This window comes from Paralichthys olivaceus, chromosome 9 (genome assembly GCF_024713975.1).
Source record: "Paralichthys olivaceus isolate ysfri-2021 chromosome 9, ASM2471397v2, whole genome shotgun sequence".
NCBI lineage: Eukaryota > Metazoa > Chordata > Actinopteri > Pleuronectiformes > Paralichthyidae > Paralichthys > Paralichthys olivaceus.
This window is the reverse complement of record NC_091101.1, coordinates 7,746,027-7,764,205: the sequence shown is the minus strand read 5'-3', so window position 1 is coordinate 7,764,205 and position 18,179 is coordinate 7,746,027. Positions and strand designations below refer to the sequence as shown.

General features: G+C 38.3%; 1 protein-coding gene across 1 annotated transcript in view; it reads right to left on the bottom strand.

The window, feature by feature from the left end:
* The window catches only part of pigg (phosphatidylinositol glycan anchor biosynthesis class G (EMM blood group)), a 60,525-nt gene that overhangs the window by 16,189 nt on the left and 26,157 nt on the right, over positions 1-18,179 (bottom strand). The window contains exons 7-10 of the mRNA XM_020083698.2: positions 16,821-17,038; positions 15,773-16,057; positions 8,414-8,817; positions 5,986-6,177 (exon numbers count right to left, since the gene is read on the bottom strand). Coding sequence (XP_019939257.2) covers positions 5,986-6,177; positions 8,414-8,817; positions 15,773-16,057; positions 16,821-17,038 — 1,099 coding nt within the window. The remainder of the gene's footprint in view (positions 1-5,985; positions 6,178-8,413; positions 8,818-15,772; positions 16,058-16,820; positions 17,039-18,179) is intronic.

Here is an 18,179-nt window from a genome sequence, read left to right as displayed (position 1 = left end):
GCAGCTCTCCCAAAAGTGGCTGCAGCAATTTTAAGCTTCCTCTGATTATAGTATATCACACTTTCTCTACAGTTCAAAGTGTAAATGAGACAGCTTTGCAGCAGATTCCTCAAAAATGTCCACTTCTAAGTTAAATTATATGAAATCTCTGATCACCATCCATCTCTCCAGATGAGCAGCTACTACACAGGCACTAACAATACAGCACTTCCACAAACCCTTGTGTCCCTGCTCTACCATCCCTTCAGTCCACTTGAAGCTTTTGATGGAAATAAACAATGAAGTCATAGTTTTCCACAAGAAAGATGTGAGCAAGCTGACAGACAGAATAACAATGGCAAATGCTGGGTTAATAATGCTGCATTTTTTATTTGTTGGCAGTTTGTGTCTGAAGCTCCAGTCTAGAGGGAGTTTTTGTTCCTGCCAACTTTCAGCACAGGGATTTTTTTAAGTCATGAGCATTGAACGTCAATCCTATAAAAACATCCTCATATATGTATTAGTGTCATATTTCAAAAGGGGTTTGTAAGAGTTCTTCAATTGTCCTACGGCAGGTTGTCGTTCAGACCAAGGCAAGGGCCGATGTCACAGTAAGCTCAGTCTTTATCCAGAACAATAACAAACAATAATAATAATAATATGCTGTGGTTATGGTCTTCAGCTGAGTCTTCACTAGAGTACTAAGAGTATTAAGAGCAATGCTGAGGCTTTTTGGCATCATTTGTTGAGATCTCTTGGATTTGAGAACTAAAAAGAGTCAAGTTTTCAGTTCTGTTTCACAGTGTCACGATCAGATTAATAAGACAAGGCCAGTCATTAAACATTCATTAAAGCAGATGCAGTAACACTGTAGCCTAAATGGATTCATTAATCAAAGATTATTTTGTCAGGTGAGTCTACATAGAAAATGGTGAACACTGAAAGTGTGTCCAAAACCTATTCCAACCCAGTTGCTCACAAACTGAGTGTGGTGTCACTTTCATAATATACACATCACCAGGATTTTTTTAAGTCGACCTTTTAAACATGTTAACATGTCCCCCTTGGTCCTTTTATATGATTGAAGACATATTTTCAGTGAAATAAGAAGTCAAAACCATGGCTGAGTGTGTCCACTTTAACACAGTAGGTAACAAATGCCAGTCTGATGTCACAAATCTAAGAAACAAATCCTGTCAACTTGTGGGTGGGGCTCAGTAGCTGAAAAAGGCTCCTCATCTGCAGGTGGTGCTGTGAGGGTGGGGAGACTGGGAGCAGAGGCGAGGCCATATTTTAATTCATAGAGCCTCATCATTAAATGAGGGAAAGAGTTATATTTAAGCATTTTAAATTCATTAGGGGAAATTTTTATGACAAAATTTTTGTGCGAATGAGATCTTCCACTCCAGAGGATCTCCGGTTCTGCGGACTTTCTCTGCCTGGCCCAGGTATAAATGCTGCAGAAACTCCAGAGGAGTTAAATGAGAGAACAAGGCAAAAAACCCTCTGCAGAATACACAGAGAGTGAGGGTGGTGTTGTGTGTGTGCGTGTGTGTGTGTGTGTGTGTGTGGGGGGGGGGGGGGTTGGCTGTGTTGATGACGTTTCTAACATAAAAAATGAAAAATGAAAAAAAAAAAAAAACTAATATCCCCTGGTGGAAAAAGTAGAGTCCCACAAGCAGACACAGATGATGTGAAGAGACTTTGTGGCGATAAGGGCTAACGCTGGTGTGCTGTTAACAAAACCTGTGATCTCAGCAGCAGAAATAATAAGTTACACCCTGCCTCTGTCTGCTGCACCAACCCTCACCTGAATCCTCCAGAGGATTTGTTGCTGTTGTGAACACGTCTGAGCAGAGAATCTCCTGCTGCATTGTGCATGTATGAAAGGAAAACTGAGGAGAAAGTCCCAATTGTCCAGAGTTCCTCCGCAGGTGATGTTTGAAAACAGCTTAAGCGAGATATTCTCCATTTAACATGATAGAGGGGGCATGGCCAGTCAATCAATCGTACTTGCTGCATTGTGTCATGTTAATAGATGTAACACTGGACAGAAAATAGTAGCTTGTCATGCTGTGGTACAGAGACACAGCCTGTTACCTTGGAAACAAGTGCTTGTGTTCCAGCAAGTGAATAAGAAAAGGTAAGACGATGGCCAATCCCCTCGACATGTTTGGTATAACCCTTCATCAATCACCTGCATCAGGGTAACACTTGGAGTAAATCAACCAAAGCAAGTAATTCACTGCCAGAGGAGAGCTGACAACGATGAGGGTCTGCGCCTGAGCCCTGGACTTTCTGTGGGATTAAACCGAGTATGTCGGAGTGGCAACTACTGAGGTGCCACTGGGAGTAAGTGGCAGACTTTATAGCAATGGTTACAGACTAAACATCTAATTACAAAACAAACCACTGGATCGATATATCTGCCTTACTGGCAGCCTTATGTTTGATTAAGAAGAAAAGCACAACAGCAGCGTGATTTAGACCAAAGCAGTTTTATAAACAATGGCCTGAAGTCAGAGGATAAGACTTGGGTAATTGTTACCACTGATATATTGTAGACAACACAGAAAATACTTGAAACAACATAAAATTAGTCACCCCTCGGTTAATAAAAGGGAAAACTGAATTATGTGTGTGTTACTCTTTGACTGTGTGTGTGGCGGGGGTTCACAGGTGTTTTGGGACAAGTGTGAATACATTTCCATTTTTAAACAGGATCGGTATGCATGAATATTTTTAAAATGGGAACCTGCACAACAGCCCCGTCATAGATAAAGCAGTACATGATAAAATGGGTCATGTTTTGTGCAGGTGTGGAACACACAGGCACACATAGACACACAGACACGCACAGACACCAACAGACACAGACACACACAGACACACACAGACACACACAGACACACACACACGCGAAAACATATACATCACTACTTCCTTTCTGGGTTCATGTTTGGTAGAAGATGTGCCATGACGACAGAGGGTGATAGAGACTGCGACAAAGTGTGGCTGTGATGTAGACAGACTCCGACGGGTTTGGCCCTCAGCTGGCTGCTTTGATGTTCAGCTACTTCCTACTGGAGCTCCTCTTCTAATAATTTAATTTGCTTCATCTGTTATGTTACCTTGATTGCATGATTTATCTATTTTTTTGTGCTGTTAATGCTCAGGTATTATTGAGGATTTTCTCAATATCCTGTGAAATAAAAATGATTTAAGTTACATGTCTTCCCTGTCAATTGACAGCGAGTCTATTTTTAGGCTCATTTCTGATGCCATGAGGAAGGGTGTGTGCGGGAGAGACAGAAAAACAGAAAGAGAGAGTCAAACCGTATCCACAGTGACATCAATCCAAATATCTCTTTGAACCGTTTAAAGTGAGAAGCGTTGGCGGTTCTCAAACCCATTAGCCATTTTGAAAGATGCAACAGCACAATTAGATCGTTGGCACAAAGGGAAGGCAAGGAGGGGACTGAGGAGTGATAAAAACACAGAGTAATGCAGGAAGAGCAGATTTTGAAAAGGGTCAGTATACAAAGTCATTCCTCTGTATATTCATGTTATGGTTAAAATGAAAATTACAGCAGCCAGAAAGTGAAAAGGTGCTGCATTTTGGGGGATTTTTGACTTTAGAAAAAAAGAAACTGCTGTGATATTGTATCTGGAATCATCAGAAATCCAACTGGGCTCTTTAAAAATACCAAACCAAGAGATGAAAAAAAAAATCTGAGCCATGGGAAATACACCACATTATTTGATTCCAAAAACTCAGCAGTTGCAAGCAACAAACTAAAATCAAAACATTATTTTAGTGCAAGGCACAAATATGTTCTTCTTACCCAGCAAACAAATTCAATTTCCATCATGGGACTGCCTGTTATTGTCTCAAAGCTAGAGTTAGTGATCGAGAAAACGTTGTCAAGAGCAGGCTACACTTAAAAACTAATATATCCCTACCCATCTCTTTCTCCTCCTCATCAAAGCCATGCCCACATGAACACACACTGCAAGAAGCTGACTTCTCAGGGACTAGTTCACTAACTTCGTCTCTGCTTCAGTGGTGCATGTCTCAGTGGGATGCTCAGTAAGAGGCTGCACAAAGGCAGGCGGGTCTGTTAGTGACAGATCCTTACACCAGCCAATCATGATTCAGTCCTAATGAAAACATTGGTCCTGTCTATTACAGTCTTGCAAGGGCCTTTTTTCCCCAGATGACTTTACTTATTGATGGCTATCAATTTCAACAAATAAGATAAAATGGGTTTCAGAAACAACTAACTAAGCTTTATAGCCAAAAACTAAAGTTGGTCTTAGCTCTACAGAATAAAAAGCAGTGTGGACTAAATCTAAAATACATCCTCGAGGCAGAACACCTTAATGATCAACTTGTTGAAGTCTGAGGAAAAATCTGAAGGACTGGGTCAGCCATGAACCTTGTCAATCATACAGCTCATCATAAGGAGCCATGGTCCCTGCGTGGCTTCAGTTCAGGTGTCTTTGTATGAGTAAGGGTGAGAGGTTGAGCTTTTAATTAGGTGAGCGAGAAGAAGAGGCTGCCAAGGAGAACAGGAAAGGTTAGGGAAGGCCAGGTACTGGTGGTAGATGAAGGGAAGTCGGGAAAACTAGACAGGAGAACTCTGTGCAGCCATGCACACTCATTATTTTCTGACGGGGGTTAGTAACAGATAACTCTGTGCCAACCTACAGCCTGCAGAGTGAAAAATTACCACAGTTAGGGGCTCAAACACTGTTGATTCCCTCTCTCTGAACTATGCTAACTACTGCTATTACATATAAATCATCCTGAAGCATCACACACAGACACATATGTATATATTATATATATGTATATGTATGTATACATGTATGTATATATACACTGGACACTAGAGGGTTATGGATTACACAAAATGCTCTATCATGTGTAAAATAAATGTGATGTGATGATAAGGTTGAAGAGTAGGAGAGGAGATTCTTTCCCACAAGAAAATACTTTGAAGGTTTCAATACATTTGAATTCAAGAAATCCAAACTCTCCTAAAAAAAAAAAAAAAAAAAAATTTAAGAACAGAGTAAAAGATGGGCTATTAGCCAAATGCTAAAACCAGTTTGCTACCATGCTACCATGCTGATGTTATATTGTGCATTGTAATATTTGTACTGTACATCCACTATCTACAATATGTGGGTCCCCTGGAGGCTGGAGACAATCCTAGCTCACATTGGGTCATCCTGGGTGATCCTGAGGTGTTCCCAGGCCAGATGGAATATACCCTTCCTGTGATTTCTCACCTCTCAGTTGGGCATGCCCAGATGCCCAAACCAACTCAGCTGTCCTCATTCTACATAAAGGAGCAGAGGTACAACTCAGAACTCTCCCCGGATGTCTGAACTCAGAGATTGAGAAAACTCATTCTGGCCATTTGTTTTAGTGACCTTGTGCTTTTGGTTACTATCCAGAGCCTGTGACCAGAGGTGAGGGGTGGAATGTAGATCTGCTGGTGAATCAAAAGCTTTTCTTTCAAACAGGCACTGAGATTCCAAATTTCACTTTCCAGTATGTACTATATATTGCACATCTGGAGTCTCTATATACTTCCAGACCCTCCACTCAGTGACCTTTTCATTGCTCAGCATTGGTGAACAATGCATAGTTTTGCAAAAAAAAAACCCTCTTCTTTTCAAGACAAATGAAAAGCAAATCTATAAAACTATTATTCCAATATTCTGCATGGTGATATATTACCACTGCAATTTCTCTGCTCAGTCTGTGCTCTCATTTAGCAAGAAAGAGAAAGGGTACATCAGTTCATCATCACAGTTAAAACGATGTGGGTCTGAGTGTTTGTCCCAGATGACACAAGCAGTGCTGTAGTCTGCACGCTCAACTGCATCACAGCCCAACCTGGCAGTTTAAATTAGCTCACTAACAGGGGACAGCAATTTGCCAACTGTTACAGTGAATGAAAACATGTTTACAGGGTTTCGCAAAAAACTTACTTGGATGGGGTACGGCCAGAATGTTGCCAGGGAAACAAGATGTTGCCTACAGCTGCCCGGTAGCTGTAGACCCCCAGAAGTCCGAGAGCGAGGGCGACCTTAGAGACCCATGAGCACCGTCTTTGAACCAGGAGGTAGATAAGAACCAAACAGAAGGCAGCCAGCAGGGAGAGAACCACCTTGTGTTCAGAGCTACAACATAATGACAGACAGAGACAGATAGTCATGGGGTAAAGAAAAGACCATGCAATCTCATATGAAGGGGCACTTTGAAATCTCAAACTGAAGTTCATCCATATTTACCATGTGTAAACATATTCCTTTCTTTTAGCCTGAAATCATAGGATGTGTGAAAATGCAAAAATAAAGCTTAAACCTTCAAGTACATTTCCCTGAGCAAGAGAGAACATTTGATAAGATAAAACACTGTCATCATATCCTCCAGCAGTAGTTTAAACTGTAAAGCGTCAGGGATCTTCGATTGTTCCCTGGATTTGAGGCTATACAGTGTGAAATTACACCAAACTAAGCACAGACAGGAAATTAGACCTCAAAGGACATATCAAAGTTGAATAGACGCTGTGTGTTTAGCCGTTAGCTGAATCAGACGGCAGCTGAAGTTGGGTACTTTGAGGCAAGATAAGGTGTAACGCCGCCTAGATGTCATTATCTAAGCCACAGGCAGTGGAGGATGGGTTGAAAGGGTTAGAACCGGACATGAAAAAGGTCAGAATTCACATCTCTTCTTCACAATGTGATGCATGTTGAAGAACCAAACCATAACCCCCCTGCCCTTGTGCTGGTGACAAATATTACCAGTCACAGTTTAACAGAAATCATAGTTCTTCTACAGCCAGAGCAGAAGGCTATCTTCCCTTCTAAATCTTGTTTTTAGAATGGTAAGTGGAGAGTCCTGTCAGCTTCTCAGGCAACATTTCATAGGTTCACACCCGACATTAAAATAATTACAATAATAACTTTATTTTTATAGCTCTTTTTAATACAAGTGTGCTGGATGTGTCTCCTGGGACCACTGTTGATCAGATCTCACTTCCCCGCTCTGCATGCAAATAAACATACATGTAATTTGTGTTCATTAAGATCAAATGATTTTTTACCCAGTCTGAGTTAACAGATGTGTCTAGGGACAATGTGTGTGTCGACGTAGCTGAAATAGAGAGATGGAGAACAAGAGCGAGCAAACTCAGGAGGGACTGAATGAATGAATGGGTGCAGCTATGATAAACAATTTCATCAATGTAAGATAAAACATTAGTCATTGTGATCAGTGTTGATATTGTGGTGGTGGCCACAAACATATTAACATATGCACAAAGCATAAGCACTTGAGATGGGATCAGTCAGGACAGATGATAATAACAAGTCTGAACAGGGCCAGAGGAAGAGACGTGTAAACACCCTATTGTTTCCCTTGAGTGCGTGTGATGACCAAATAATTCAGACTTAGTTGGTTAACATGAGTAATTTCCCAGTGTATTTCACTCAACCAGCCTCGTCTATAGTTACTTCAGAAGGTGAGATCCTCCCATAATAGCTTTCAAAATCCTGAACTTGTTCTATTGATCTCTCACACTTACATGTAGGCAGAGAGACAAATGGGAATTGAGCAACTTGTCGCTGCACTGCGTTCTCATCTACTGAGAAGGGCTACTGTCTTAGGGAACAAATTGGTGTCTCTGCCTTTTAATTATGAATCTATCCCTGCATGACTGCGGAAACTACTTCAAACAGTAAAACATTCACTTTAACTGCACTGAAACCTCAACTTTACATTGGATCTCTTGATTCTTCCTCCTAAACTGTAGCTGTGTTGAAAATTAGTTTTTGTAATGTCCTGTCACCTACATGTTCCCACATAGTCACATAAAAAATACACTTTATACTATAACACAAGACTGCTAGCCCCCAGATCTGCGAGCCGCCCCATGCTCATTACAGCCTGCAACAAAATATTGTTTGACAGAATAAACAACATAATGAAGATTTTGTAGATTTTCAGATGCACATTTGAATTTAAATATAATTATGTTGTCTAATAGGAACTTCAGAGAAACTAAAGACAGAGACACACTTCTCTTCATGCTGTATAAACAGCCCTGTGTCTTTTCTCTGATTATCATCATAATAACATCAAAATGATCTCCCTTCTCTGCTATATATATATATATATATATATATAAAAATAACTGTAATGAAATATAAAATAACTGTAATGAAATAAGAATGAATGATTTTATAACTACTCATTTTAATAAATCATTAAAATATATACTAATTTATTAATTTCTTCTCAAAATGTTTTCTGTATTTGAAATTAAATGGCTTATTTAATTTTATTGTATGTTTCTCTAATTTAGATTTGTGTAGCACTTTATATTCATAATGTTAGAGGATCAGTAAAGCCAACCTGTTAAGCCAATGTCCGACATCAGGAAGATGAGCCCATTGTACCCCGGTTTGGTTGAGCGAACGCAGCAGCCGGCAGCAGAGCAGAGTGAAGGGCGGCGTGGCTAATGCTAACCACTTCTCTGAGTACATCTCTGCCTTAGGGTGAGCAGAGGGGTGACTGTCTTTGGAAGGCAGGATAAGCTCTTCCTCATCTCTCGAGCTACTCTGCTCTCTGAAGTACTTGCGGCACACATCCTGGAAGATGGCGAGGCAGAGGGTGCTGAGCAGAAAGTACCAGGTTTGGTGCTCTTCCTCTACGAAGCTGCTGGCCGACAAGCTGAGAGTGTGTCCAATGGTGCCCGCCAGCAGCAACACATCCAGCTCTGAGAGTGACCACTCACTGCCACTGCTCCTCAGTGGAGACTGTAAAGAAAGAATAAAAGTGCGTGAAAAACAGGAGGTTACATACAACCAACATTTGTATATTTAATTCTGAAGATGTCACATTTCTGCTCCTATCTGTTTCTCAGCTGGGATTTCCATGAGATTTTGCAAAGAGGTAGATCTTCTGTCAATTCATAGTTAATTGACATCGAATAAATTTCAAATCCTAGTAAGTTTTCGGCATCAAAAAATATATTTACCTTAAGACTTTGTACATGTGGTGTAAGAAATGCAACTATACCACACCCACTCGCTGTATATCTACTGGCAATTATAATGCTATTGTTCAACTCAGTGGGATAATTGGCTGGATCAAACTACTGCCTGGGTGATTCATACCAATCTATTTACAATCCTGAAATAAAACTCATCTAAGAACTGAATGACCCATGTACTCATAATGAAACAGTCCAATCTGTAGACATGATACGTGCTCTCTTATCTCATGCACATCATTTAAAACTCAGAAAGGTTTCATTAGGATACAAATAGACACCATCAAGATTGCTGTTTATGATGTATAGAGTTCCTGGTAAAATAAAGGTTTATTCCATCACATCACTGCTGATGTGTTATCTGTTACTTATGTATAGTTGCGTCAGATTGTTAAGATTAGTATTTGTCCAATCACTTACGCAAAATGTATCTGCTCAAAGCACATTGGTATTAAAAGCAAGATCAAATGAAGTTCAGCCAACCTCATATTTCAGCAGCAAGATTTTATCCCGACAAACAGCCACCAAATACAATGTTCACCTTGAAGACGAGGAGAGAGCTGAACCTGTATATGTACGACCTGCAAGCCACTGTACTCGCTTCACCATGGGACTGGACTGTTTCATACAGTACTTGTTTTTACTGTTACAACTACAGGCTTTCATTGTTGCAAGCTTATTAAATTAGTGCTAGCATCAGATTTGTATTAGCTTAACTAGATAGGTGCTTTGAGAGAACATGCCTCCTCCAAGGCTAACGCCCTATCCCACCATGCAAAAAAAATTAATTATAAATAAATAAAACTCCTGGATTCGCTTTAAATTCTAGAAGGTTTTTCCTAGGGTCATGCTCCACCCTCTATAAAGAACTTAAGGTATTTGGTTTAGTATTTTTTGCGTAATCCTGCTAAATAACAAACAGTCAAATGCAGATAGAGACATAACCTCCTTAGTGGAGGTAAAATATTGCTGGATTAAGAGGACTCCTAACCAAACAGGATATCAAAAACTGTCCTGAACACGACCACTGACAAAATAACTGTCAAACTGTTGTCCTAATGCTTCAGCTGTTGCCTGGAAAAATCAAGATCAACAAATCAAAAAACAAGTGGTATAAGTAAACTTGAGAGGAATCGGTAAACGGATTAGCTATTTCATTCTTTAGGTTACACTAAGATTCTCCACTGTTGAATGAGGACTTACAGTATATATACAAATCATATATGAAGGATATTTATTAAGAAATATTTTTTCATCCAACTCTTCCAAGGAAAATGAATAAGCATATTTTGCAAAATTAGACTATTATTTTAATCATCACAGGACTGTTTTATCATTGGAACAATAAAAGACAGCTTGTACATGCAACTTTTTTTAAACTAAAATCTTGTGTGATACCTATATTTTTTCTAAAACCACTGCAGGATGTTTGGTGCCAGATCTGCATTAACACCAGGCAACTTATTTTAGGCAAAAATAGTTTGAAAGGAAATACCTAAACTATTGTGTGATCTGCTTTGTGCGTGATTTGACTCAGCCGTCTGATATCAGGACTTTCTCATTTCAAATATACAGTAGTTATTTTCTCTTAGACAAAAAGAACAAAAAAACTGTTTAAATTATTGTGTTATTCTTACAGTTAAATATGCCCCTTACAAATGTCATATAGGCCAAAGAGCACATTTATTTAACTTTAACTTTTTAATATTGCACATATTTCACTCTTGTCATTTCATTTTCACCAATTCCCTCTTTTCAAATATTCCCCCACTTGTAACCATAGAAACTACCTCTTTAAATAAAGTATACTCGATTCTTGTTCAAATTCATTCAACTGGAATACTAATCACATTTTTGTTCAAGTGGTGAGGTGGTTAAATGTGCTTAATCTTGCAGTTTCTCGACCTCACTCTGTCGTGCAGAGAAACTAATCAGGATACCTCTAATAAAAGTTTTGGACGCCGCCCATAATGCAGTCATTTGCCAAGCCAAACCAGGCAAAGCTCTGCTCCCGGAGCCACACTGATTGAAGTGATTATATAATCTAACAACACTGCACATGGCTGCTGATAATTTTGCATCCTTTCCTACTTTCAATGAAGAACTTTGTTCCCTTTTTCCTCTTTAATGGCAACTCCAGCTTTATTGCAGAGAAGTAAAGTAAATTTAAAGGCAGCTAAAACTGTCCAAAAAGATCTGATTGGCACAACCACATTTATTTTTATTCTGTAATGAAAATCTTAAAAACATTTTTCCTGTAAATTCATTACTAACAATAACATGATAAACCAGCTTCATTACTTTATCTTCATAACAAAATGGGTTTCGTCAGTCATGACGTCAAGGACACTAATTGCATTTCCTCTTCACACAGGTTATTGCAGAGATAAAAATTTGGGCCCTGACTGTAAATTCTTAATCACTGTTTCTGGAACAAGATATAAAACACGTCATGATACAATACAGGACTTCTTTACACTCCCTATAATGGCAGATGGGGGAGAAATCAATAATTAAAATGTAATTTTAACATCAGCTCAAAGTCAATAAAAGACACTGAAAGGTCACAAAAATATATTTTTCAGACCAAAATGAACTTAGGTACTAAAGTAAAAAATTATTTATGGGATCAGTGAGTAAAGCTTAAAATCAAGAACATCTTCAGCAAAAAACGTTTGTTACATGTCCAGGTTCTAGAAATCTGTCTTTACTTAACAATAGAAAAGAATTGAGTTTCTGAAACTTGTATATCTAGTGAGCATCTTTCAGAAGTTATGGGAGTTTACAAGGACTATCATTCACTTGCTTCTGTGTATAACAACATTTCTTTGTTTTATTCACAACAGCTACTAAGTGGATTAGGACACATTATAAGAATTAATTTTTAAATTAAATTGAAATTGAAGCATGTCCCAAGATAACTCAGTGACTGTAGAGTTTGTAGATGTTGAGGTTTTATAATGGATGACAGATAAAAAATTTTATGCATTAATATATAGTGTTATTAGCCTTTATAATCTGCTTTAATTAAATTGCCTGCCAAATTCTTCTCCAGGTTTTCTTTTTCATATTGATTTAATAAATAAACATTTTCTCTGGTTCCAGCTTTGTCAAGTAATCAAATGATACCTTTAATACCGTGCATAAATTTTGCTGAAAGAAAATCTGAAAAAATGCAGCTTTAGTAAACTATCTTCAAAAGTTGTGGAACAGAGTGCCTCTATCAGAGAAGCTATTTCAGTTAATGTTTTAAATTTAATTAAAATTGTTTTAGTTTTAAATGACATTTTAACGTGTTTCACATTTTACATTTTATTTTGATCTATATTGTATGTAAAGCACTTTGAGCTGCATTTCTTGTATGAAAGGTGCGATACAAATAAAGTTTATTATTTATATATATCATTACTATTATGTCTCACAGTTGTGTCACATATTGCCTTAGTGACAGTGGCCTATAAGAATGATGTTTTGTGTTGGGAGGTGCCACCTTGTCCCTGGCACTGGGATAAGAGATGGCTGGAGAATTCACCCTCACAAAGGTAATAACAATCCTGACATGACTTATAGTGAATTGTTGTTATCTGCTCCCTCCCATACGGGATAATACTGAGATACAACTTTTATACTTCAAGCATCTTAGTACAGCTGTCTTCATGTAACCTGTACCAACAAGATCTGTCGATAGATTTGTGTTACAGCAGATAATATAATATTATACAATCATATATATACAATACTATATAAATGCATATATGAAAGTTTTGTATAATGTCTTTAAATTATATTAGTTTCCTTCAGATAAAACTGCATTTTTCTTTTCAGGGAAACCACTTCTCCTTCGTCGCACAAAAACAGCAGCTGTGCTGTACATCTATTGTTTTATGAGCGGTGGGGAAGGAGTGATTTCTGGTAGTGTAGCTTTAGTCAGAGCAAACTATATATCAGCAATTTCTGACAAAGTCTGACAAGTAAAACAGTGAAGTGGACTGTATGCAATACATCAGGTTCAAAGGGTGTCACTACTAAAATGTCTTGAATTTTAAATGTGGCAGCATTAAACAGTTATTTGAAGGGAGTTACTGTTTTGTATTCTTAGATTTATTCATTTGTGTTCTTTTTCAGTTATGTTAACCTAGATAATAAAATAAGTTCTACGTCATTCATGTATTTGTTAATCAAAGGGTTTAACCTGAGCCAGGCCATACAACAATGATAGCAATCATCACTTCCACACAGGTTTAGTAGAAGACAGCTATTAAAATACATTATAAGTAGCTTTTTTATGCACTGGTATCAGATTGGTACTTAACATTGACAGATACGCAAAGTCCAAGTAATGGAATTGGCAGTTGGAAGGGAAAAAATGTATCTGAACACCTCTAGTCAACTAAACACAAATAGGTATGGTTAAAACCTTTCTCAATAGATAGAGTTTACTTTGATGCATTCATTTTATGTTTCTGTTACATTTCCAATGAGAGTCTGGTAATTTCTCAAGAATGTGACTCTCAGTGAGGAGGTTTATTTCTCTTCACGTGCCCAAAAGCTCTCTGAGGTACAGTATGTGCACATTGACATGTGGCATTAAACTCAAACACAAAATGATCCAGAGTTCTTTCCAGTGAGTCACAGAAACATCCACAGTACTGTCCCCCCACATGCTCCAGTGTATAGATATGGACGTTTACTTCTTTGCCCAACTTAATGGTCCATGGAATTCCTCAGACTTTTTTTCACTGTGTCAGCACTTTCTCGAAGTTTGCGGGAGGGAAATGAGATGTAACCTTTAAATAACTGTGAGTAAAGAGATGCAGTAGTAAAGACAACTCATCTTTTAGGCCAATTCAAACAAACAGTAAAGGCTGAGAGCTTCCACCTTCTGAAGAACTTGTCCTGCTACATCTGATTGATTGCTCACATTTACAAGAGTAATCTATATATATCTGGCATTTACTTTTATTGGTGGAGGTCCTTTTCAGTATAGCACATTGTCCATTAATTTCGGTGGTTTAATGGTGTCATGGTAGATTAGTGACTGTTCCCCTTGACATTTTTAATGCTTAATAAATGATTTTATTTGAGCAGTGCACTGACAGGTTCAGCACACGTAATCGTATACAGTTGATTATAGTAAAAATCTGGCATCTAGTATTATGTGGTGTACCGTTGTAGAAAGTTGAAGACATTTTACATTAAATGTATGTTTTTCCATAAAAAGTAATATCTTTTTTGCAGAGTTAGGCCAAATGTTACTAGTGTTTTCACATTGGTCCTATTGCCAAGGATCAAACTGCTTGCAAAAAGCTTTAAGTGTTATAAACAGAATCCCACTGTTGTACTGACTTTTAATAAAATTTCCATCTTCAACTTGGGCGGGGCAATGAAACAAAATCAATAATTATCTAAGTATAACTTCATCAATAGCAATATAAAAAAAATTCAATATATATCAATATAATGCTTTTATATTGTATACAAACACAGTGAGGAGGTATAATATATCATTGATCTCCCTCATATTTGGTGTTTGTCATTCTGTTCTTATAAAGACAAGTTTAAAACCACAACCTTTACTCGGGAGTAAAGTCTTAAAACTTTAACTTAAAATAATAATTTGACATTTATCATAATTGGTGATATAGACTGAAATGAACACTTTTATCTTGATGTAACCTTATATATATTCTCTAGCCTGATGTTCAACAGAAAAGCTGTTTAATTGTTTTCCTAAAATGTCTTTATATTGATCTAATCAAGTTTCTTTGGCCTATCTTGTCTTTTTCCATGAAACCACTCATTTGTGACCTTTGCATGGCAATAAAAAGGTAGAGTAAAACTTTCTGTGATACAGAGAGGAAGACACCATCTATCTGCAGATACACAAAGATCTGCATGGATTCACTTCTGATAGACTGGAACATTTTTGATATGAGTAAATCCTGTGCTATATATAACGATGGATTATGCTCATCAGTGCAGCAGTGTGTTTCAGACATGAGCTGTTTTTAATGGATTTGGAAAACAATGGGAGCCTGTGACCTCGGGGACGTAGAGTTGAACCCAATGTTCCACTGACTTCAGCAGTAAAGTTCAGGAGTTTGAACAATACCGGTACTCTTCCTCTCTCTATTTAAAGATCCTTAGGCTAACATTTAAATTAAATTATCTTTTTTTATTGCTCAACAAATTCAAGGGTAAGTTATGGCATTAAACCTACTGTATATTTATTGCTCTGCCAGCTTCCTTTGCATTACTGATCATTATTTAACTAGGCTCCTTGCAATATTCCATTAAAAACACATGCAAGGTGTGCGTACAAATATGCACTGTTAGATTAATTTGAATGGTGCACAAAGTCTTAAATCGACTAAAAGGCACTCACTGAAACAATTGTCAAAGATCCAAGGACAATCTATGGCAACTTTTTGTCAGGCCTTTTTTTCCAAAGTAAAGGAACAAAGTTTCTTTACCTGAAGGAAGTGAACATTTATTTTGTAAGAGCAAAAATTAATCTTCTAAACAGCAGCAGTTAACTCTGAATCCAAAGACAGTTTTAATAACATAGATCTTTTTGCTCAGTTGTCCCTTTAAGCTTCTTTGTTATAAAACAATCACCAAGGTTCCCACCTTTCATGCAGCTAACTGTGCAGAGGTAAAGGATCTGTCACAATCTCTAACTGTGCGTATGAGTGGTAAATTTAGACGCAAAAACTTACCTTCCCGTGAATCTTTTGCCCCTGGGGGAGTCGGCGTGTTGCCATGGAGATCAGAATACAAAACATCGCTGAGGAGAAGGCTACAGCAGCAAACACGAGACCCCAGGAGAGGCTGCAGAAGTAGCAGGAGCTCTCGGCAGATGTGCACACCAAGACGTGAACTGAGGCGAGCAGCAGGCACAAGAGGTAGAAAGGCAGGGAGAGCAGAGATGAAAGGACTGGGAGGTCCACTACTGCTGCACCACTGAGAGCTTCAGGCATTGCCAGCAGTAAGACCAACAGGAGCTTGAAGGCCAGGGTTGGGGGAGAGAATGGAGACAAGAAGAAGAAGAGAAGTTTTTAATAACTTTGATCACGCTAAATTAAAGTAGATATACCACACAGCAGTTGTATGCCTCCAGACTCATATTCATGTGTTGTACATGTTGTGGAAACACCAGAGAAGGCAGCCCAGTTGTGTGTGGGTCCACAAGCCCATTCAGAAGAGCACAAAGCACAAAGCCTTTATGGGCTCCTCCGGGAGCTGTGTCTTGATGAATGCCATTTCCTGGGCTACTCGGGCTAACTAGTGATCTATTTGATCCGGTTGGAGCCCTGTGAGTTTCATTATCATTGCTCAGTGGCTTATGCAATGCAATATTTCAAATGTTTCAACTCAAGCATGCGATGCGACAGACATGCATTTTTGTCCAATGCGCAAGGCCTAGTCTTGACATGTAAAAACACAATCATAAAACATATAATTTGAAAGTATATATATATATATATATATATATAGATAGCACATATAAATATACGGTGGGGACCTAATTCTTTTACTGTGGTAGCTTACACAAATTCAATTACAAATTGGCCATATATCGATTATGTAGAGGAGACCACAGCAACATATTTGATCCACAATACCAAAGCATTTTTTTCTCGATCTCAATTCTCTAATAGCAAAATCCTTTGTAATTGTAGCCATAGCTCCATTTTTGTCTCTACACATTCTGTGACACATTAGTTACCAAAGTGCGGAGGATGAATGAATTTCTTCTGTACTCACCTGGAATACAAAGACCATGCCTGCGATCATGGAGTACATGTCGTACTTGCCAAGCTGTTTGCTGAGAGCCGAGCTCATGGCGGCCAGGGCATCCAGGTACTGCTTTAGGACCTTTTTCCCCATATTGGTCAGCACCTCGGAGGTGTTTCCCTCTAGGTAGAGCTTCATCCAGCTCCCATGAGCCTTTTCTGCCACACGGAACTGCTCAAAGCCAGCCTCTGGATTTGATACAAGTTAGGAAAGGGGAGGTTGGGTATCAGCAAATGGAGCGTTTGAATTGTGCGTCTTTAGAAGCGACATTAATCAGACATTACTTGACATTAATGTTTGTTGACAATTACTCAAACGGTGTTTTTTGATATACTTCTTGCTGCAGCTGACGCATTCACATATATTTGTCAAAACGAGGAGGACATCTGCAAAATCTTATTAATAACCTCTATGAGTTTCCTCATGCAGAATCACCTTCATTTTTCAGTCTTTATTTATCACCGATTGTCCTGATGCATCAAGACAATTAAACGTATTTATTAGCGCAAGCAATCTGAGCCTTACAGTTATGTAACATCAGCATCGGCTTGCAGACTTCCTCTTAAATGCAATATTTTCAGTATTTCAGTACTTTTTTTACTATTAGCTTATTTAAACCAACAAAACCATGAAAAACTGAAGAAAAGTTAAAGGAGTGTTTGTCACACATCCGAAAAAGCCTCCAGGCAACAGTCTAGTCTGCTGTTTTTCATCATTACGAGAATGCAGGTACTTTCTAACTATTTGTTTCTTTATGAATGAGAGATCAGTAATATCACTCGCCTCTACATCAACAATACTGGTGTATGTTGGATGCTTTAAAAGGCAAATTTGTTTTTTTCTGTGTCTTGGTGAAAGTGATCTATTGGCAGAAACTGAATATACAATTATCCTAGTGATGTTTTCACTAGTGTGTTTCACCTACATTGTACAAATTGTTGTTTTCTTTACCCTGGAATGGGTCCAAACTGGACAAACTAAACACCAAATGTTTTAATATCAACTGAAGCTACCACAGGTTCTCTTTCATATTTGGAAGGGGAGGGTGAGGTGAGGGGTATTCAGTTGCAACCTGCACATTTACCAATAAACTTTACACTGAACCTTTAAATTAGAAAAAAAAAAATCACATGTTTGTTAAAAACCATTGAGTAGTGAGGAAAGTGGTGTGTAATTGGACACATGTGTAGAGAAAGCAGATTAAATTATGACTGTTTTCATTTGACTTCAGTGCTTTAAGAGCCTGTTCTAGAACAGGCAATGTGGAGGTTTGATTTGTGATATACTTCAGTAGAAGACACACACTCACACAACTAAAAACAACATTTT